Below are 22,469 nucleotides of genomic sequence, written 5' to 3'. Positions count from 1 at the left end.
GCCAGATCCTTAACCCACTGAGGGAGGCCAGGGATTGAACCCAAGTCCTCAGGGATACTAGTTGGGTTACCGCTGAGCCACAATGGGAACTTGAGCTTAGGGGTTTTTAAACCCCCTTAGCCGGGAGTTACCGTCGTGGCGCAGTGGTTAACGAATCCGACTAGGAACCATGAGGTTGCGGGTTCGGTCCCTGTCCTTGCTCAGTGGGTGTTAACGATCCGGCGTTGCCGTGAGCTGTGGTGTAGGTCGCAGACGCGGCTCGGATCCCGCGTTGCTGTGGCTCTGGCGTAAGCCAGTGGCTACAGCTCCGACTGGACCCCTAGCCTGGGAACCTCCATATGCTGCAGAAGCGGCCCAAGAAATAGCAAAAAGACCAAAAAAAAAAAAAAAAAACACCTCCTTAGCCATGAAATCCTCTCTTCGAAAGACCTGCCCCTTCTGGCTGGTACCCACCTGCTGGGCTCTGCTCTCCTCTTTCCTGCTCCTCCTTTTCCCACGCAGCCCAGATCCTCCTGGATGCTTCTTAGCACAGTCTGTGAAGGGCTGTGCTGTCGTGTGTCAGCATTATTTGATCATGGAAGCATTGGCCTTCATTTTCTTTATAATTGTTGTGAATTAGCAGCAATTTCTAAATTCAGTAAAATGTTCTTCATGTTAAAAATATTACTTGAGTCTGTAAAATAAGACTTGCTAACTAGACAAACTAGGTACTATAGGTGTGAGGGTGTTAAGCTACCTAAGGTAATCAATCCTTTTAATTACTGTAGAAGCATTCATTGTAAAAATAGCAGCAATTCAAACAATTGTTCCTCTGTTTCACCCAGATCCCTGAAGCCCCGTACGTGATGCTTTATTGGGTTAGTTGTGATATAAAAACGAAACAAATGGAATATTATGTTCTTAGGGTAATATTATCGAATTTAGACCTTGAAGTCATTCTAAGTGTTCCTCTTAGTAATCAGTCCAAATGAGAACGATTTAATAATATTCTATAATTTACAGTTAACAGCTTTAATGTTCATACGTTTTCAACCGAAAGATATGTAATTTCTTCTAAAAAATAGGTCAGGTGAGAACTTTTAAGAATACTAATGCGTTATTGCCCGACTTGGTATTTGCATTTTCGTGCTCTCTTTCCTAGAGATCAAAGTGTCAAGGCATAGAAAGAGCTGTAAAATGGCAATAAGGACAACTTTGGACATACTCAGAAAAAAAAAGTGTTCCTTTTGGCTGTAGGGGGGAAAAAAAAAGCTCTCAGCATATTTCAGCAGAATAAAGTCCGCTCTAAAATTGTGCACATAAGAGCTGAGAATTGATTTTTGAATCAGGTCCGTCGGAAAAATTGAAAAAGTAAAATAGATATAAGCACTGTTTGTTTGGGTCCAGAATTTATAGAAAATAAATGAAAATCTAAGGAACAGATAGAAGCCAGGTCAAGTGTGACTTTTTTTGTTTGTTTGTTTTTTAGGGCTGCCCTTGCAGCATATGGAAGTTCCCAGGCTAGAGGTCGAATCGCAGCTGCAGCTTCTAGCTTAGGCCACAGCAACACAGGAGCCGATCTGTGTCTGCAACTTACACCGCAGCTCATGGCAACACCAGATCCTCAACACACTGGGCGAGGCCAGAGATGGAACCATCATCCTCATGGATACTCCGTGGGTTTGTTATTGCTGAGCCACACCGGAAACTCCAAGTTTGTGACTTTGAACTCTAATTAGGTATCTGTTCTGGGCTAACATAGCAGACTGTTGTTTTGAAATTACTGTGTTCTAACTCCAAAGGATCAATACGCCTTTCTTCCAAGAAGGAGAGTTTTATTCAGTGTTGTGAGTATGTATGAAGACAGTTGCTTAAAACTCAAGATGTATATTTATTTTTGATGTCGAGAACTTGCGGGATGGCAGCTGCAATGCCTAGTTCGTTTCTCTGAGAATGCTTCTCATCAACCACACATATCTGATGGATTTCATTCTTGTCACTTCATGCCGCTGCATTGATATTTTATTTTCCATACTTCCTGCTATCTACACAATTCTCCACAATTCTCTTCAACGAGAAAGTTGTAGATATAACCAAAAAATGAATGGAAAAGTAAAGATAAAGGTTGTATTTGGATAGAACTTATAATTAACATTGTAGTCCACGTAATTTTTGGCAGATATCTCACTTCGTACCCCAATTTTTATCTTATTTTTTTATTTTTATTTTTTATTTTATTTTATTTTTTGTGTGTTTTCAGGGCCGCACCTGACACATATGGAGGTTCCCAGGCTAGGAGTCAAACGGGAGCTGTAGCTGCTGGCCTACACCTCAGCCACAGCAATGCAGGATCCGAGCTGCATCTGCAACCTACACCACAGCTCACGGCAACGCCGGATTCCCCAACCCACTGAGGGAAGGCCAGGGATGGAACCTACATCCTCATGGTTGCTAGTCAGGTTCATTAACCACTGAGCCATGACAGGGAACTCCTACACCCCAATTTTTAAACATTTTATCCTTATCTTGAGCATTTTAAAACTTTTTGAGGACAACTTTCCTTCTGTCCACTGTCATTATTATAAGCAAAACAAAAGATAATTTTGAACAAAAAGAGCATTGTCATGAGAATATCAACATAGCACAGAGGAAGCAGTGTCTTGAGCTTTAATTGGATGAGGATATTTTGACTGCCAGTCTTGGTGTAGAAAATCGCAAAGCCCATCCATGAAAACAGTGCAGGAAGGTGTAACTCTGTGAAGTGTGTGTGTTAGAAGTGCTAGAATAAAAAACACTCTGAGCTTCCTTAGAGTTTCTGTTATTCAAAGTAATGTGCGTGTTTAAAATTTCAAGTTGTTAAAAATTTGTCTATTAACGTTTTGCAGGACTTTATCACAACCTTTGGCATTTAGGCTGAAGGCTTTTTTTTCTTTTTTCTAATGTGAAATATGGCATTCAGATCATTTCTGCAGCAGCTCTTATGGTGGAAGGAATCCAGGATTTCAATCTTTGTGAAATCTCCATCATGTCTTCATGTCTTGTATACTGTATAATTCCCAGAGTAAAAGAAGCGCAGGTTTGTATAAATGAGCAATAATTTAATGTAAAAATGCAACATGAGTGTTCCCTTGTGGAGAAGCAGGTTAAGGATCTGGCATTGTTGCTGCAGCAGCTCGGGTCACAGCTGCAGCGTGGATTTCATCCCTGGCCTGGGAATTTCTGCATGCCATGGGTGTGGCCAAAAAGTAAATAATTAAAATAAAAATGCAAAAAAATAGAAAATGTAATTGTGTCATTTATTTTATGAATTTGTTTTCTTTTTGATTTTTTTTTCCTTAAAAAAAAAAAAACAGGATTATTTTGGAATTCAGCTTCCTTCAATACTGAGGCTTCATACCTTCATTTTCCTACTTTCCACGGAGAACTTAGTGCAGATGTGTCTTTCTTTTTTAAGACAACAGCTTCATCTGGGGTATTTTTAGAGAACCTGGGGATTACCGATTATATCCGGATAGAGCTACGCTGTAAGTTTTCTTTTCCTTAGAAGTCTGTGGGATTCTATTTAGTTGTAAATCCTTTAGATTTGAAAGTACTGTTGTTGCTACTTACTCAGCTGAATCTGTTCATTGTGTCCTTTTGGGAAAAACTGTAATATTAAGGTAACAATTTTGCAAGAAAATTATTTGATACTTAACATGTGGTCATTTGGAAAAAATTATTAGTATCCTCACGAACCTACAAATAAAAATAGATAAATAAAAAGGCTATATTATAAAAAAGAAGTCTTACAAATTCAAAAATTACAAATTTTAAAAAGTTGAACTTGTCCGTTAATTTCAAAATTACATAATTCAACCAGCCAATCGTATTATTTTGATATCCTCTTGGACTGCTGTTTGTATTTTGATATGAAATGTATATTACATGTAAGCTTTTGACATTAAACTTACAATCAGTGTCAAAATTATTTTTATATAAACTACCAGACATGACTTAGTTTTCAGACACAACTTAGTTTTCTTGCCCTGGCTAAATAGCTTTAGTTTTTTATCAATATGAAAAATTAACTCTGGGGGTGAGTTTCTGAGCATCCACTCCCCCCCCCCAAAAAAATGTATTTTACTGTCTTATTCCACATCTGTTCTGTACAACATCCTTGGTTCCTTTCATAAAATCTGCACCAGCATCTTCATATTTGGTGATTTTTTTTTTTTTATACCATGGTGCTTGTTCTTCCCGAGTTTATTAAAGACTTGGCTCTCCATCATGGGGACCAATTTGAACAGTCCTTGGGTCTGATATTTCCAGCTCCTGCAGTCGTGACGTTTTCATTTGATGTGGGAAACGGGCCTTCTGAAATCTCAGTGCAGTCACCCACTCACTTCAACGACAACCAGTGGCACCATGTTTGGGTTGAAAGGAACATGAAGGAGGCGGCTGTGCAAGTGGATCAGCTCTCGCCCAGGAGGCAGCCTGCTCCGGCCGATGGGCATGTCCTCTTACAGCTCAACAGTCAGCTCTTTGTAGGTAGGTGGTCCTTGTTTTGGGTGCTTTGTCATTGATTGTGTGATGTCAGTACAGAGATGGGCCAAAGTCAGATAATACCAGCTATATAAGAATGAAAACACCACCACCCAACCACTGTTTATTGAGAACCTATGTCCCAGGCTGTGCTAGATGTGGTATTACTTCCTCATAACCAACCTGCGAAATGGGTATTTTTCCGATTTTATGGATGCGATTGCGGAGGTTCAGGGGGTTGAAATGACTTGCCTTCAGAAATCCACCTAGTAAATGAAATTCAATTTGTGTTTGACAAATTTCAAAACCTGCATTCTTTTTCTTCCAGTTTTATTGAGATATAATTTACCTATGGCACTGTATAAATGTATCCTAAACATTCTTAATATTACAGATTGTGTGATTTATTCCAGTTCGGTTTTGTTTTTGAACATTAGTGACTTTAGTATGACATCGGAAATGTCTCTCTCTCTTCCCCTGGAAGTTGAATTCCAGCTGATGCCAACCAGTGACCCCTGCCAAAAACAGGCCAATAGCAGGAGAAAGAAAAAAAAAAAAAAAAAGGTGTGAGAGTGTGTAGAATCCATGGTGTGACTAGGTTCACCAGTTTTTCCACTGGTATCCTTATTTTTGCCCATTTTTTTTTAATTACTCAAATGAATTTATCACATCTGTAGTTGTATAATGATCCTAACAATCCAATTTCCCAGGATTTCCATCCCATAGCCCATTTTTATGATATATTCTGATCATCTACTTCATATTTCCATCCAAATGTTGTTCCTTTAATTTCCAAGTACATTAATTTGGTACTTACAGACTTGATATCGGAATCCTTCTGGGTGTGTTTGTTTTACTTTGCATCTTTTCTAATTATTTTGCAGAAGTTATCAACCATGAAGTTCAAGGAATTCTCTCTTACATGATCACTTTTCGTATATCTTGCTGTAAATAAGGACACAGCAGCACTCTGAAGCAGTATAAACTGTAAATTACCAGAAATTATATTTCAAGCATTTGTAAAAGCTATGTTCTAGAGCAAAACCCACCAGATCCCCATGTCAGCTTCAGTTGCTGAACAGCCTTGTTTTATTAATTCTCTCTCACTGCCAAGGATGAAGCTTATTTAGGGTTATGGAAATAATCAGGAAAACATGAGAAGAAATATATAACTTTTCTTCTAATAACATGCTAGGAGCTCAGTCAGGAAATGGACATAGATATTTCTTGAGTTAGAGAAAAATAAGAGATGGCCGTAGCAAAAGGTATGGCAATTTAAAATCTGTTCAGGATCTGGGAAATAGCCTTACTATTCTTAGAAATTGAGAAGGCTGAAACAGTCCTCGAATTTTTCAGTGAAATCTGCTGCAGTTTGCCTGCGCATGACCTTTCATTCTTGGTATGAATTTTAACTTCGTGGAACTAGAGTCACTGTATATTGTGTCTGATACGAATCTTGGCTTTAATTTGATTTCAGGTAGTTGTAACAGATAGAAGGACTATTATGATACAGAAAAACTTGTTAGAACAGACTTGATTCTTTTGCCATTGATCATGCGTTATCATTTTAATAAAGATCTAAGAGATTTCATCTTTATGGAGGCATTTGGTTAGGTTTTGACTCTCCCATGTGTGTTAAATTCAAGGATGATTGTGTTACTTCTAAGTCTGAAAACTGAAGTCTTTATTATGTTCAAGTCAAAGTCATTGAAAATTCAAAAGGAGAGGCAGAGAGAAAGATCTCTGGATAAACCTATTAATAAAAATCACTTTTTACGGTTCCCTCCTTCCCACTCATAGTGTCTGCATAAATTGAAACAATTAGTGTGATAAATTTAAAAGACAGACTCATGGTTAAAAAAAACACCCTTAGTGGAGGCACGTCATTGGCTGTCAAGAGGCCACGTAAGGTTCTGTTTTTATCTTTACCTCTACACAAGGAGACTTTAGCTTTCTTTGGAAAGGGCCCCAACCAAGTTAATAGAGTAGTACATACAAGACAAAATAGTAATTTGTCAAGTCACAACATTACTATCCAACAAAGCAGAATTTTTTTTTTTTGAAATGTGTTTTAATTTCTAGGTGAAAATAAATACCTTTTCCTTGTAGGAAGATTCAGTGGAATTTAAAGTATAATTTTAAAGTTATGCTGAATTAGAACAAAGTGGGTGAAAAACTGTTTTAAAAAAAAAGTAATAATTCCAGCTAGTTTAATGTAGCACGACCTAAGACCAAAAGTAATTCTCTGCCTTCCTGAGAGTACATTTCAGCAGAAGAGACAAGACGCTGCCAATAAAAGTAAAAAATATGAGAAAATAAAAATTTTAAAATTATATACCATATATATATATACACACACATACACACCTACATGCATACATGGATACATACATGGATACATGCATATGTATGTGTGTATATATATTATATATGTATAATATATATATATAATAAAAATAAAAATTTTAAAATTATATACCATATATATATACACACACATACACACATACATACATACATGCATGCATGGATACATGCATATGTATGTGTGTATATATATTATATATGTATAATTTCAGATGATAAATACAATGAAATAAAAAATAGGGTTAGGCCTCTGGCAACAGTTTGGCTTGGTGGGCCTGGGGGTGAGGGGGCTTCTATTTCAAGTAGGGTGTTCACAGAAGCCCGCTCTGAGGACCTTACTTTTGAGCAGAGGCCAAATGAAGCAGAAGAGGGACCCCTGTGGACGTCCCACTGCGGAAAGTTCCAGGCGGTGGGAATGAGCTGCAGGGAGTTAAGGGGCGAGTCGTGGTGGCCGAAGGGCGAATCAGCCAGGACAGCGGCAAGCAAGGGCGAGTTGTGTGCTGGGCCTGGGAAGGCCATGGCGAGGAGTCGGATTTTATTCTCAGGGATCAGATGAGTGTCAGGGTCTCATTTATCTTTTCCACGTTCTCGCTCGCTGCTCCGAGGAAGATGGAGGACAAGGGTGGAAGCAGGCTGCACGTTTGGCCCCGTGAGAGGATGTGGAGGCACCTGCAGAGGGGAGATGATGATGGGACATATTTCAGGTGAAGATGTGCTCAGCCTGCTGCTGCGTTGGCCGTTGCTCTTAGTGTCTTTCTACTCACTCCTGCTAATATCCTTCAGCAAGGTCTCTGGGCTTCTCACATCGTATCGTGGTCTTACTTTCACCTGAAGCCATCTTTTCTTGTTTTCTTCCTTTATCCTAACTTACAGGGCAATTAAAGCTGTACTCTGGCCCCACAATCTAGAGCATATCCTATAATCCATCCTATTCCCGGGCTGGAAAAGGCCCCCAATTATTCTTCATAGTCCAGGGGAAAATATCCCACCCCCATCTTCTCCTTCAAAAAGATTCCACCCACCCCGTCATCACATTCCCACGGGGAAGTCAGGCTGCTTCGTTTATAGGTTCTTAGAAACTGTTTCTCCAAGTTTTGAACCATGGGGGGAAGTCTGCTCTCGGGGCCAGTGACGCCGTGGGTGACGAGGACTCGGTGCTTTAATCCAATAGAATTGATTTTCTGGTTAAAGTTTTAAAGGGCAATTTCATTTCCCTTACTTAGAAGTTCAAGAGTTTAATTTGTAGTTCACCCATCCACATTAAAAATAATTATGACTAATCAGTATTTTCAAGTGTGCGTAACGACTATCATTTGTATTTGGGTTTCAGGACAAATGAATGAGATGAATGTAATTGCAAAGAGTAAGGCTCTAGTTTTCAGTGTCACTTTTTTTCTCCTAATAAAACCATTTAAATTCACACACTAATGAAGATGACGGTGATGATGATTATAATAATATTTCAAATACCAAATAAAATTATTTTACAGTGCTATAAACATGAAACCGTAGAAGTTTTGATAATGTAAAAATTCATTTGAGATACTATCTTTAACACTTTTACCTATGAGCAAACCACTGAAGATGTTTTAACATATGTTCATTTGGGGGGGTTTTGGTTTTTTTTTTAATATCTTTAAGTTTTACTGAAGTATAGTTAATTTACAAGGCTATGATAATTTCTGCCGTACAACAAAGTGATCCAGCCATACATATCCATTCTCTCTCAGATTCTTTTCTCACATAGATTATCCCAGAATATTGGGAAGAGTTTTCTGTGCTGAACAGCAGGTCCCTGTGGGCCAGTCATTCCATAGATTTCAGTGTGCACATGCCAATCCCAAACCCCTGGTTCATCCCTCCCACCCTCCCTCCTGTCCTCTTTGATAACCACAAGTTTTTCAAAGTCTGTGAGTCTGTTTCTGTTCTGCAAAAAAGTTAATGTGTATCTTTTTTTTTTTTTAGATTCCGCATATATGTAATATCACATGATGTTTGTCTTTAACTGTCTGACTTAACAATAAAATAGTTTCTAGGCCCATCCATGTTGCTGAAAATGGCATTATTTCATTACTTTTTATGGCTGAGTAAGGCCGGTGTATCTGTGTACCACATCTCCTTTATCCATTCCTCTGCTGATGGACACTTAGGTTGCTTTCATGTCTTGGCTGTTGTAAATAGTGCTGCAGTGAACTTTCGGGTGTGTGTATCTCTTCCAATTATGGTTTTCTCTGGCCAGATGCCCAGGAGTGGGATTGCTGGATCATATGGTAGTTCTATTTTTAGTTTTTTAAGGAACCTCCATACTGTTTTCCATAGTGGTTGCACCAGTGTACATTCCCACTAATAGTGTTAGAGGCTTCCCTTTTCTCCGTACCTCTCCAGTATTTATTATTTGTAGACTCTTTGATGATGGCCTTTCTGGCTGGTGTAAAGTGGTACCTCATAGTGGTTTTGATTTGCATGTCTCTAATGATGAGTAATGTTGAGCATCTTCTCGTGTGTTTTTTGGCCCTCTGTATGTCTTCTTTGCAGAAATGTCTATTTAGATCTTCTGCCCATTTTTCGATTGGTTTGTTTGATCTTGAGCTGTAGGTGGTATTTGTATTTTTTAGAGATTAATCTCTTGTCACTTGCTTCATTTGAAAAAATTTTCTCCAGTTCTGTAGGTTGTCTTTTTTGTTTTTGTTTATGGTTTCCTTTGCTATGCAAAAACTTTTATTTATAATTAGGTGGCATTTGTTTATTTTTGTCTTTAGTCATTGTTCTAGGAGGTAGATAATGTATGTTCATTTTTATTTAAATTATATTCTCCTGCTCCCTGTGCCACCATAGCCAGACCCACACTGATGCTATTTATTGACGATGCATATTTTTGAGATGAAAGTTTTCAGAGCTCTCTAGGAAGTAACCACTGCATAATATAACATGAAAGAACCCAGTGTGTTTTCTCCATTGCTTGCTTCACTTCTCCCCTAACAATCCATCATAAAATGTGTTCACATCTCAGAATGAAACTCGGAGGCAAGACTAATGCCTTAACTTCTGAGCACCATCAGCAGAAATAAATAGAAAACATGAGAAATAAATAGAAACCATGATTAAAAATGTGATTCAGCTGGGCAACAATTATATATGACAATTGAAATTGGAATAAGGAAATGATAGATAGTTCCAGAGGTTCAACTAGTGTTAGCCTATACCCCAGAATCATAAGACAGAAGAATTTAATATTCTCTTTACTTCCAAATATTAGCACAATTGTAGTCAACTAATCTAAACCATAAGACAGCATGTAAAGCGAAGGCGTAATAAAATAATGAACAAAAATCCTTGTATGGAAAGTGAACATTAATGCAATACCATAGTCAGATGAGAAACAGTAGCGTCAATGCTGTGAATGTCTTCCCATGCCCAGGTTTTCTCAGCCATCACATTGCTTTCCAGTCTAAAAATGATGAGTAGTAGCCCATCTTTCTCCACCCTTATTCTTAATTATGGCACTGTGTCTTCAGCAACCTTTTCGCATTCCTTCACTTTGTCCTTTTTCATATGTGTGTGATTTATGACATATCTCAATTAACTAGTCCTATTCAGAGGGCCTTCTCCTATTCCTTACCTTAAGAAACAGATTTGGTAGCACGATGCTGGTTGGTATATTAAACACATGCCCTTGACCTTGTAAACACTGAGGACTCAATGTCAAGAGTTGCTGCGGTGATTAAACACCCACCGACATTCTCCAACCACGGAAATGATGCAGAGAAAAGAATCAATCTTTTTTTTTTTTTTTAAGCTGAAACGTGACAGTGGTCATTTTCTATTTTGGTTTGTAAACTCAGCATTTTTCTTAGAAGCGTCTTAAATTAGCCTTGCATTGATTTTCATTCAACCAGCTCTGCAATTTTTGTGAGCAGCCTAAATTCTTTCACTGACAGGTTTTTCAAATGGGGCACACTTCATTTCAATAATTTGGGACTGGGACCTGAAGGCGAAGGCAGGACTCTGACACAGACTCACAAGTCATTTGCATTGCATTTGAATTGCAGCACATCTACAAAGATTTCTTGAGTAGCTAGAGCAAACAATTTCTAAATGCCATACACAGAGGTTAATGTTGACGTCTAAGCGTATGGAAGCTCTGAAGTCTTCTTTTCCATCTAGTTACACATTCAACAGATCACCTGGGGAACTTCTAGGACACTGCCAGTACCACTGCAAGTATATATTTATTTCCTGGGAATGGGCATTTGTGTCCTTTCACAGTTTCATGTTACACAGACATCCTTGTGCTCTATTGTTTGGTGAATGTAAGCTTGCATTTCTGTTGGGCGTGTACCTGGGAGTGGAATTCCTGGCTCGTAGGAGATATGCATGCCAAGCATCAGGGGTCAGAGCCACATCTCTGTTGACTATTTGGATACCCTCCTTTATGAAGTGGCTATTTAGATCTGTTGCCCATTTTCTGCACGGTTGTCCTCTTTAAAAAAAAAAAAATTGTAGGAATTCTTTATGTATTTCAGATGAGTCCTTTTTAGATAAATTTGCTACAGGCATCTTTCTTTCTCTGTATGGATTGCATTTTCAAATTGCGTATGATGTCTTTTGATGAGCCAAAGTTCCTGATTATAACCGATTCCAGATGTGTTTTCTTTTTGCTTTCGGGTTTTTGTTTGTTTGTTTGGTTTGGCTGTGCCTTGGCACGTGGAAGTTCCTGGGCCAGGAATCAAGCCCACACTACAGCTGTAAACCTGAGCCTCAGCAGTGACCATGCTGGATCCTTACCCACTGAGCCACTTGGGAACTCCTTAGTTTGTTTTTGATAGGCTAAAGGGTAGTTACAGGAAGAGAATGCCAAAGAACTTTGAATGATTTTCGTTGGAGACTAATTTTCTTTTGAGGTCGTAAGTACGATCCCCCGTTATAAAGGTGCACTGCGACACGAGTTATGTTTCTGTTTAAAGTAGTCATATCATATCTATGTAATGTCATCAGTCATCCTCTTCTCCCCTCCTTGAGGTGTCTCTTTCATGATTAGCCAGTGACGCTCCCAGGATACTTTTCCATGTCCAGCAAGCCAATCAGAGTGACTAAAATCAGAACTCAAGTAGGATCCCTTGAGATCAGAGGATGTAACCAACACCACCCATATTTCATTTCTTGAAAACAGGCCTCTGTATGGTCAAACCAGCCAGCCAGATGGCACCGTGGCCTTAAGTCAGAGTAGACACACCTTACCTGCTGCTACTACCACCAGGACACGTGCTAACCACTGACTGATTCAGAGAAAAGTGACCGGACCTTCTCTCCACGCCACGGGTGCCTACACCAGCTGCCTCTTTCAACTTGATAGTTCTTTGACCATGAAGAAGAACTTTCTCCTCTTTCTGGCCTCCCAGGGCTTTGCTCAGCGAGGGGCATTTCAGGGCAGAATTATAGCTTGTCAGAGTTCCTGCTGTGGTGCAGGTGGTTAAGAGTCCATCTACAGCAACTCAGGTGGCTGCAGAGGCACAGGTTCCGTCCCTGGCCAGCTCAGTGGGTTAAAGGATCCGGTGTTGCCACACCTGCCGCGTAGGTCACAGCTGCAGCTCAGATTCAGTGACATCCATGTGCTGCAAGTGTGGCCATAAGAAAAAAAAAAAATTATAGCTTGTCTCCTAGTCCTGTAGCGCTCAACAGTAATGAATACCATCGTTTCTGCAAGGCCGCATCTTCTCTCGTATCTCGGGGACGGCTGGGAAGGACCGGCCTGACGATGCCGTAGGTGACGCACAGCAGACCCCTTTCCTCATCCCTCCCTTGACTTGGTCCTGGGCCCCCCCGCCCCCCATGCCCACTCACGTCCTACCCCCAGTTGATCACGGCCAGGGCCTCCCCTGCCTTCTTCTGCACAGTGCGCTCCGCGGCCAGTCCCTGTACGCTCCCAGACAGGCTTCTGTAACTTGGAATTGGTGGAAGAAGTGCAGGGATCTTGATTTCTTTTTTCCTCTACGGCCCCTGGGCAAATAACGCCGTTGTTCCCAGCTAATCCTCAATAATATTCAAGCGCAGCACATGAATCATTTGCCATTAAAAAACGAAAGGTCTTCTTGCCACAAGAGGAGTGGAAAATTAGCATAGGAAAGAGCCAGCTTGTATTCTGTGACAGTAGCATCTGTCACGTAGTCTCACTTCCTGGGACTATGAACGCGGTAAAAGCATTGGCCCCGGTCTCTGCTCGGCACCCAGTATCCTGTCCCCGTATACAGTGGTATATGCAGTGTCCCCATTCTGTTGCACAAGGGAACAGATTCAGTTGTATTCATCCCCATAGAAAGGTGGGGCATTTGTTTCACAAACTACTCAGTGTTTGTGAAGTTCCGAAATCCATTATATCTGATATAGTGTGGCAGGTAAATTGATAGAAAATTAATTGGTAGACGGTTCCAAACATAATAACTCAGCAGAAACATCCAGAATCAATTAATCAAACTGCAACTCATTTTAATTGGACATACTCTAACCTGGAAAAGTCATTGGAATCTTTAATTAAGCTTTCAAACCCCATCCTGTTTACACTAGCCTTGTTTTCCTGAACAGTTACATCTTAAAATAAAAAAAAAAAAAAAGCTATTAACTTGAAACCTAATGGTAAGGTAAAAATCCTCCATATATGTGTGCTGCATATGTTTATATTTAATTAGAGATTGCCTTTGGTCGGTAATGTAAAAATGTAGTTTAAAGCTGTTTGATTTGGCAAACATTAACTCTTTCAAAGTATAGAATTAAGAAGGCCTGTTTACAAAGCTGGGTGTTGATTTTCTTCTCACTGTTCCAAAGGCTGTTTAAACATGTGTTGCACATGTGCATACGTGTATTGTTTTCTGTTCATATCCCCATCCTCTGATCTTCTTCTCCCCCTGGTGTCTATTTCCACCGCTAATATCATGGGGTAGGCATGTGTTTTCCTGCCTGAGTCTCTTGCTAGGCTGCAAGATCTCTGAGGCCAACACAGGTTGCATATAACTCTGTACCTCAAGTGTCAGACACAGTATCCAGCCAAAGGCTGCTAAATAAAGCTGGCAGGGCTGCAATGCCATTCCAACCAAAAATGATCTGAGGAGGAGAAGGAAATGGAAATTTTCCCCTTTGACCATGTTTTGGTGTGGCGAGGAGGGGAGCATCCTTGTCACCAAAGGCCAGCTGTAAGCTCTGGTCCTCACTGGGCCTCTGACTAAATGAGTTTATTCAGAAAATTTTCAGCTATGCCTGGGGCTAGTCCCTGGATGTCTCTGTGCCTCTAGTTTCTCAGCATCTGAACCAAAATAACAGAAAACAAACAAGCATGAATGAGTTGGAACTGATGAAAATGGATGTATTCAGTTGTCGGACTCCTGGTTATTTAGTTATTATTATGTCACTGGCAGACCGAGATAAACCCCTAAATCAGAGAGACGGTGGATGTTTCAGAGTGACAAATGCATAACAGACCGTGATTTAGTGGTACAGTGTACTATAAACTCTACACCATGATTTAAAATACTGTAACCCCGAGTAAATGAAATACACCAGGAATACACCTCTAATCCAGGCTTCACAGCATTTGGCTCTCCTCCAAAGAATGCCTGGGCCAAAGCTAAACCCAAGGCTGCAGGCTGCCTTCCTTACCCAGGAGAGAAAACTCCAACAAGGATGCCCAAAGAATCTCTTTCAAAAACTTGGTTCTGGGCCCTGGACTCTCTCACTGAGTTGACTTAACAGCAGCTTTGATGTGGAAAGAAAAGAAGACACGTCTTGAAGGTAAGGAGAGAAGAGAGACTTCAAGGATGGCAGGAGATTGAGTCCATGTAGGAGGAATGAAACTAGAAGGGGGCCAACCATTCTGAAAGCGGGATGAACCCCACTCTTTCCCAGGCTTGCCCAACACAGCTGGCACTGGAAGATGTCTGGTTCCATACCACTCCTCATCAGGATGTATAGACAGAAAACATGACTCCCACCCATAAGACGTTCCTATTCTTCATTGAAAAGGCACCGATTATGTCAAGTGAAGCCATTTGAATACAGACACCAAAACACAGTCATTTGAAGAAGGACCATTATGCCTATGAATCTGAATTGTAAATAGCCTTGGGACCATGAATCCAAAATTCTCAGGAATTCCTTTCATCTCCCCTTCGTGATACTGCATGATCCAAAACCAGAGAATTAATTTATTCAGACAAATTGAGTCTTATGATCATTCTCAGTCTCAGGGACCCAAACATCCCTGTGAGGCAGGGCTGTTCCCTCTCTTCACCTTGGGAGGCACCCAGCCCCCATCTCCTGCTCCTGAGGTGTAACCCTGTTTAATGAACGAGTGTGCTAATTATTTATCAATAGTAAATTCATTGTGTACTCATAATAGTTATGATTGGTGATAATTGATAATTAGTGTGGTAGTAGTTATGGCATCTCTGTCATGTATCAGGCACTGTTCTGTGTGCTGGGGACACAGTGTGATCGAAACAGCTTTCATTGAATGTCTTATTTTGATGGAGAGACATCGATAATACACAAAGTAAATTGTTAAACTGTAAAGCTTGCTGGATGACGACAAAGGCCTATTTATTTAGGGTCTTTAGGGTCAATTTTTGGTCCAGAAAATACAAAAAAAAAAAAAAAAAAGCAAACCCTGTTTAATCTGTGAGCATAAGGAGACCTTAAGCGACTGAGGCTGGATTAGCAACTAGCCAAATGAAGGGGAGAGAATGGAGTGGACACGTTCTGGGAAGAGAGACCAGGTGAGGAGCAGCAGGTACCTGCCCTTGGCGGTGAGGCAGCATTGTCTGCTCAAAGAGGAAGCTCTTTTTTAGAGGCTCCATGACACTCTAACCATCTCCGGGTGAATTGCCCAGATTATTTAGATTAAGTTATTTTCCTACTTGAAGTTCTGAGCATTAATTGATGATATTCCTGGACACACATTTATGTGTGAGCGCACCCAGAGCTTACATTCCCGTTAAGATAGTGCTTTAAATGTGGGAATCGGTTGACTGCCTGAACAAGGTTCACCTGTGCTTGTTGACCATTTAGCCTCACAGCCTTATTTCTGGCCCACACTATCAGTATTTCATGCAGGGAGCCCCTGAGCGTGTATTTTTAAGTCTTTCCATGTGATACTCGTATTCCATAGCAGGGTCTGATTCTCCCCACCAACTTTGTCAATCTCTTCAAGGGTGACATTTGTTGAATAATATATATCGTTATATATTATTCAACAGATGTTACACCACTGTGTTTCTTCATTCACCCCCTTTCCCATTTGTTTGGAGACTCTTTCCAGGCTTAAAATAATGAACACCAGTCCAACACCTAGAAAAAGCTCCCTGGGAAATCTGCCCAACAAAAGCAAACACTCTGGTGCTCAGTGTGATGCTGCAAGTTTATGATGAAAGGATAACAGCCAAAAGACCACGTCCATGCACAGTCAAGTTGGGAAAACTCAAGGATTCTGTCAACGAAAATAATCAATAAACAATCCATAGGAAGACTAGAAAGGAATTTTAGTTGAGCCGAACTGAGAACTAGCCCAAAAGCCCACTTCCGAGATTATTCTGAGAAACTGCCCTGGAGAAGCAGGGTTTTCAGCACAATTTTTTTATCTTGTCAGAACAAAGAACATTAAAGTCAAGGTTACACTGCTTCACGGTTTCAAAAAAAGAGCAGTGCGTACACAGTGCGTACAGCCTGGGCACATGGGAAGGGAGTCTTATCATCAAAGCGGTGCCTCGCAGGAGGAGGGGCATTTAATGTTTCTATTTCACATGGTCGTTCTGTACTTCCGGTCACTGTGCCATTTTCTTTAATAGTTAAAGCAGATGTACAGTGTATGTCTCACAGGCCACGAACAGGCTATTCTCCTTAACACCAAATTCAAGTTAACTCAGGTATAAGCGAGAGTGACTTCCCGGTATCTCCATATGTGAACATTGCTTTTATCATTCCCGGCAAAAGCAGACAGTCTGGTGCTCAATCTGATGCTGCATGTTTTTGAGGAAAGGGTAACCACCAAAGACCACATCAGCACACAGTCAAGTCAGAAAAACTCAAGGGGTCCTTCCTAATTCTCACTCAGTTCAAACTGTGCCACCATCAGGATCAGGTTTCAATACGAAAGACCAACCACACGTAGTCACAAATATATGCTTATTTAAAATTGCAAGAGAAGGAATTCCCATTGTGGCTCAGTGGGTTGCAAACCCAACTAGTATCCATGGGGATTCAGGTTCAGTCCTGACCTTGCTCGGTGGGTTAAGGATCTGGTGTTGCAGTGAGCTGTAGAGAAGGTCCCAGACCTGGCTCAGATCTGGCATTGATGTGGCTGTGGTGTAGGCCGGCAGCCATAGCTTCAATTCGACCCCTAGCCTGGGAACTTCCATATGCCATGGGTGTAGCCCTAAAAAGAAAAAAGTTAAATACATAAAATTGCTTCTGGTCAATTTGTTTTTACATGTGAATATCTATGCCTAATACTGTTATTTTGATTGAAAGCAAGATAGAGCCTTTATGTTGTTTTTCTTTGGAATGAAGAGACTCATTTTAAAACTCTTCTAGAAAACAAATCTGTAACAAATTCAACCTTGGGGAAAAAAGGAAGCCATACTTTGTCTTTTATTCTTTTGAATTGTAATATTTCGCCCCATATCCTACTTCCAAAATGATGTTGCCTCATCAAACTTAGGCCACAATTTTGGCCATCCTCAGTTTGATTCGGCCTTTAAATCCTGAATAAAACACCTAGGAACATGTTTGCATTTGCAGTATTTCCCTTTTAGGTGGGACGGCCACCCGACAGAGGGGCTTTCTGGGTTGCATTCGGTCCCTGCAGTTGAACGGTGTGGCGCTGGACCTGGAGGAAAGAGCCAAGGTCACTCCCGGAGTGGAGCCAGGCTGTGGAGGGCACTGCAGCAGCTATGGGAAATTGTGCCACCATGGAGGGAAGTGCAGGGAGAAGCCCAGTGGCTTCTCTTGTGATTGCACCTCGTCTGCATACACGGGACCATTCTGCTCTGATGGTGAGTACAACAGGAGTGCCCCCACGCCAAAGCCTATCCAGCATGAATAAAACCTCCCACAGTCCTGTCCTCTGTAGCTGTTGGAAACAAAGATATTTCTGGTTCTGGAGTTTCCATCATGGCGCAGCGGAAACAAATCCGACTAGGAACCATGAAGTTGCGGGTTCGATCCCTGGCCTCCCTCGGGTGGTTAAGGATCCAGCATTGCCGTGAGCTGTGGCGTGGGTCGCAGATGCAGCTCAGATCCCGTGTTGCTGTGGCTCTGGTGTAGGCTGGTGGCTAAAGCTCTGATTAGACCCCTAGCCTCGGAACCTCCATATGCCACGGGTGTGGCCCTGAAAAGACAAAAGACAAAAAGAAGGTATTTCTGGTTCTGAAATTTTTTTAGCAAATTTTGCCTGTTTGATGCCAATCACACTTCATTATTTCAATATTTGCCTCAGTTCTTTAAAAACTCGTGTCCATTGATGACAAACCCTCTAACAGTCGCCTCTTGGTGTGGTAAAGTGTTAGCTGCTGGATCTCCTCTTTTCTATCTACAATTAATGCTCTTAAATAATATGAAGATCCCCTAAAATTTTTTTTTAAAAAAGGCAAAAAATAAAAGAGAGTTCCCATTGTGGTGCAGTGAGAAATGAATCTGACTAGTATCCATGAGGATGCGGGTTCCATCCCTGGCCTTGCTCAGTGGATTAAGGATCTGGCATTGCCAAGAGCTGTAGTGTAGGTTGCAGAGGCAGCTCAGATCCCGCGTTGCTGTGACTGTGGCGTAGGCCAGCAGCTGTCATTCCAATTCGATGCCTAGCCTGGGAACCCATATGCCATGGGTGCAGCCCTAAAATAAATTAAAAAAATAAATAAAAATAAATAATACAAATGTCAACAACCTGTCCCGTGGAGCAGCTCTAAAATTTAAAATTCTTCAAAGCACAGTTGTTGTTTCTGATGGAGATGGTCCGCAGGGCAGAGACAGTTAGGAAACTTTCCTGTTTTACTAAGCAGGTGTTGTTTCCGGGAATGTAAATAACTTTTCCACCAAATGTTGATGTGCAACAAAATAGAGATATTCGGGCGTTATGCTCTGTGAGATGTCGACTGTCTGTTGGTGAAGTGAGAGAGTGGACCATTTTTCAGCTGGGCTTGTTCGCTGATCCGTGTCATGGTAGAAGGAAAAGAATTAAGTGCAGTGCTCAGTGTTCTGAACAGACATCTCTGAATATACAAATATTTGCTACGCCTTCATCGTTGCTCATAGAAAACTGTCAGCCAGTTTAATTCAGTTGCTTTATGTAAGTGTTTCTGGACTACTGAAGCTTTTCCTCAAGGAGCCTAACCAAAATTGGCTCTGCACACAAGATTGTAGATCAACTCTGCTTCAATGAAATCAACTCTACTTCAGTAAAAATTGGCTCCAAATTGAAGTAATCCCTGATTTGCGATGGAAGTGTTTGGGATTAATTAACACCAAGTTGGCCACAATGCACTCTTCAAGAAATCTTTGGCTTTTTATCAGGAATAAGTGATCGTTTGAAATCAACCTGTGGTGATCAATCACTGCTGCTACCTTTCTGTACTTCTCACCTTTAAAGTTAGAACTAAGACCATGCCTTTACAAAAGCATGGCTTCACTTTCTGAATCTAAACCATTTCCAGTTCATCATGCTCAGCGCAATCAGGAGTGTTATTCCGCATCCACATATTATGTAGGATATAAAACATATATTATAGGAGTTCCTGCTGTAGCACAACAAGATGGGCTGTGGCTGTGCAGTGCCAGGACCCAGGTTCAAGTCCCGGCCCGAGCACATGGGTGGGTTAAAGGATCTGGCATTGCTGCAACTGCAGTGTAGGTCAAAACTGTGGCTCAGATCTGATCCCTGGTCCTTGAACTCCATAAAAAAGGCGGTTAAAAAAGAAAAAAAAATTTAAATTATTAAAAAATAAAATTATCTAAAAAAAAAAAAGTCTATCACAGACAGGAAGAGTAATAAAACGGACAAAAGGCCTAAAATGCTGAAGAAATGGAGGCGTTGCTACATGACCCGTGAACATTTTCTACAGCTCACGTTGCACAACTGCCCTTTAGAGCAGTGCAAGAAAGCAGAGGTCAGGGGTCCCTCGCTAGTTAGCGCCCCACACGTCTTCATCTTTATACAAAAATATTTGGGGAGGGGTGTGTGTGTATGAGTTTAGGATATGAAAATCTCGTGTAAGTAAAAGGACTTTAAAAAGATTGGATACTTATTTTTTTAATTAAAAAAAGTATTGATTCTTATACTGAGACAAAATCCTTGTTCCTAATTTTTTTTTAACATGAAACGTGCATATCATTTCAGAGATTTCTGCCTATTTTGGATCTGGTGCATCCATCATTTACAATTTTCAAGAAAATTACTCCTTAAGTAAAAATTCCAGCTCCCACGCTGCCTCGTTTCAGGGTGACGTGAAGCTCAGCCGGGAAACCATCAAGTTTAGCTTCCGCACGACACGGACGCCAAGCTTGCTGCTCTACGTGAGCTCCTTTTATAAAGAATACCTTTCAGTTATCATTGCCAGAAATGGTGAGTGCTTTACACATGAGGGAAAATTGAATTAATACGGACCCTTCTCATGTTCTTGCTTTTTCAGCTCCAAACAGGGAACAAAAGCGTGCCTGTGTTGTGCGTTCAGTTTTGCTTTTTTCAGTACTCTCCCGTAACTTTAAAAGGATTATTTAAAATACTTAAGATGTCTTTCTCTCTTCAATGTGAATTTTTAATTTTTGTAGATAAAATATTTTACTATACTTTCCTACTGCTAGAATCTCTTTACTGTTTCATAAGAGTATCAGTATCAGTTTTGCAGTTCATTTTGAAATAAAATGCCTATTTGTACATAGGAAATATTTCCTTTAACTCAAAGTAGAGAAGTTTTGGGGACATATTAACAAACCGGAATAATGTATAAGAAAATATTCACAAAACAATCTTTTGGTTCTGATTTTAGGCAATAAGGTAGTTGTGGAAAATGTTAGTACATCAATGCAGGATAATACTGTGTGGCTTAGGATGTGTGTGTGCTGAAGAGACCTTGTCTCAGCAAACCACTTACTCTTGTTCTTGTCCCTTTATCTGGATTAGAGACAAAATTTTGTCAGTAGAACCTACATACATGTGAATATACCATTTCCACTAAGTCAAAGATGGCCCAAGGGCACCAAACACCAAAATAAAAATAATAATGTTGAATAAGTCTATTTCTTCTCAAGATATACATTTTGAGCTGGAAGCTTATCTCTCTATACGTTAGAAAATTTTTCTTTTCTTTTCTTTTTTTCTTTTTTTCTTTTTAGGGCTGCACCCGTGGCATATGGCAGTTACCAGGCTAGGGGCTGAATTGGAGGTATGGCTGCCAGCCTACACCATAGCCATAGCACCGCTGGATCCGAGCCATGTCTGTGACCTATACCACAGCTCATGGCAACGCCAGTCTTTAACCTGATGAGTGAGGCCAGGGATCGAACATGTGTCCTAATGGATACTAGTCGGATTCACCTCCCCTGAGCCACAGCAGGAACTCCCCATTTTTATTTATTTATTTATTTTTTTTGTCAAACTGGAATATATCCTGTGAAGTGAATTTATTGACATCTTTGCTGGCAACTAAGTGAGTAGTGTTAATTCTAATAATAAGTTTAGGTTAAAATCATTCATTTCATCCTAATTTCATTCCAAATTCCATGACCATGACCACTCGGAACTATTTCTGATCTTTAGCAAAACTGTATTTGCTTATAATAATTCCATTAATTGATTGCATTTCAGGAGTGGCAAAAATTTTTTTTTGGAAAGATGAGATTACAGAAATAGAACATTATTGCAATATTCCACAGTAATGTGACATTTCATAACAGTAATACCAAGTCTTCTTGTTTTAAGTTAGAGGCTAGTACCAAGATTTGCCTATGCTTAATAACAAACTTGACAAATTAAATATTTGCAGAAAAGAGCCTGCTTATTAGCAGCACATGTGCTGATAATTTTGAACATATGCCCTTTCACATGGAAACTGACTTCTAGGAATTATGATGAGAGGGTACATCCAAATAAACTCTTGTGACTTTTTTCCCCCAGAAGTCAATTAATAACAAAAAAGGACTGAGTGCCCTTTTTTAAAACAGTTTTTAAAATACAATTGTAATTGAAATATAACTCCTCCCCCCCCCACTTTAGGAAGTTTGCAGATCAGGTACAAGCTAAATAGATATCAAGAGCCCGATGTTGTTAACTTCGATTTCAAAAACATGGCGGATGGGCAACTTCACCACATAAAGATCAACAGAGAAGAAGCCGTGGTCTTTGTGGAGGTAAGAGAGACAATGCAATAGACCCAAGGAGGGCAATTACAATCCCCAAAAGGAAGGACCTACAGCAGACATTTGATAATGGCTAGATTAGATAAAGGCATCTTTTCAGTACTACTCAGGCACAGATCACAGACCAGCAAATGTGTTCCGTTTTCTAAGCAGTAAGATTCTGTCCAAGATATTATTAATATTTGATACTGAGAAGGCCCAACTTTCCTACT

At 40.4% G+C, this 22,469-nt stretch overlaps 1 protein-coding gene across 6 annotated transcripts in view; it reads left to right on the top strand.

Moving 5' to 3' along the window:
• The window catches only part of CNTNAP4 (contactin associated protein family member 4), a 278,641-nt gene that overhangs the window by 237,866 nt on the left and 18,306 nt on the right, over positions 1-22,469 (top strand). For 5 of the 6 annotated variants that reach the window (XM_047790390.1, XM_047790392.1, XM_047790393.1 and 2 more), the window contains 5 exons: positions 3,333-3,503; positions 4,288-4,506; positions 17,664-17,903; positions 20,240-20,464; positions 22,115-22,248. In XM_047790390.1, the coding sequence (XP_047646346.1) occupies positions 3,333-3,503; positions 4,288-4,506; positions 17,664-17,903; positions 20,240-20,464; positions 22,115-22,248 (989 nt within the window). The remainder of the gene's footprint in view (positions 1-3,332; positions 3,504-4,287; positions 4,507-17,663; positions 17,904-20,239; positions 20,465-22,114; positions 22,249-22,469) is intronic. The other variant, XM_047790395.1, reaches the window with a different exon arrangement.

The sequence above is a fragment of the Phacochoerus africanus genome, chromosome 8, assembly GCF_016906955.1.
Source record: "Phacochoerus africanus isolate WHEZ1 chromosome 8, ROS_Pafr_v1, whole genome shotgun sequence".
Classification (NCBI taxonomy): Eukaryota; Metazoa; Chordata; class Mammalia; order Artiodactyla; family Suidae; genus Phacochoerus; species Phacochoerus africanus.
The sequence above is the reverse complement of the archived record's forward strand: the minus strand, read 5'-3'. Positions and strand labels throughout refer to the sequence as shown.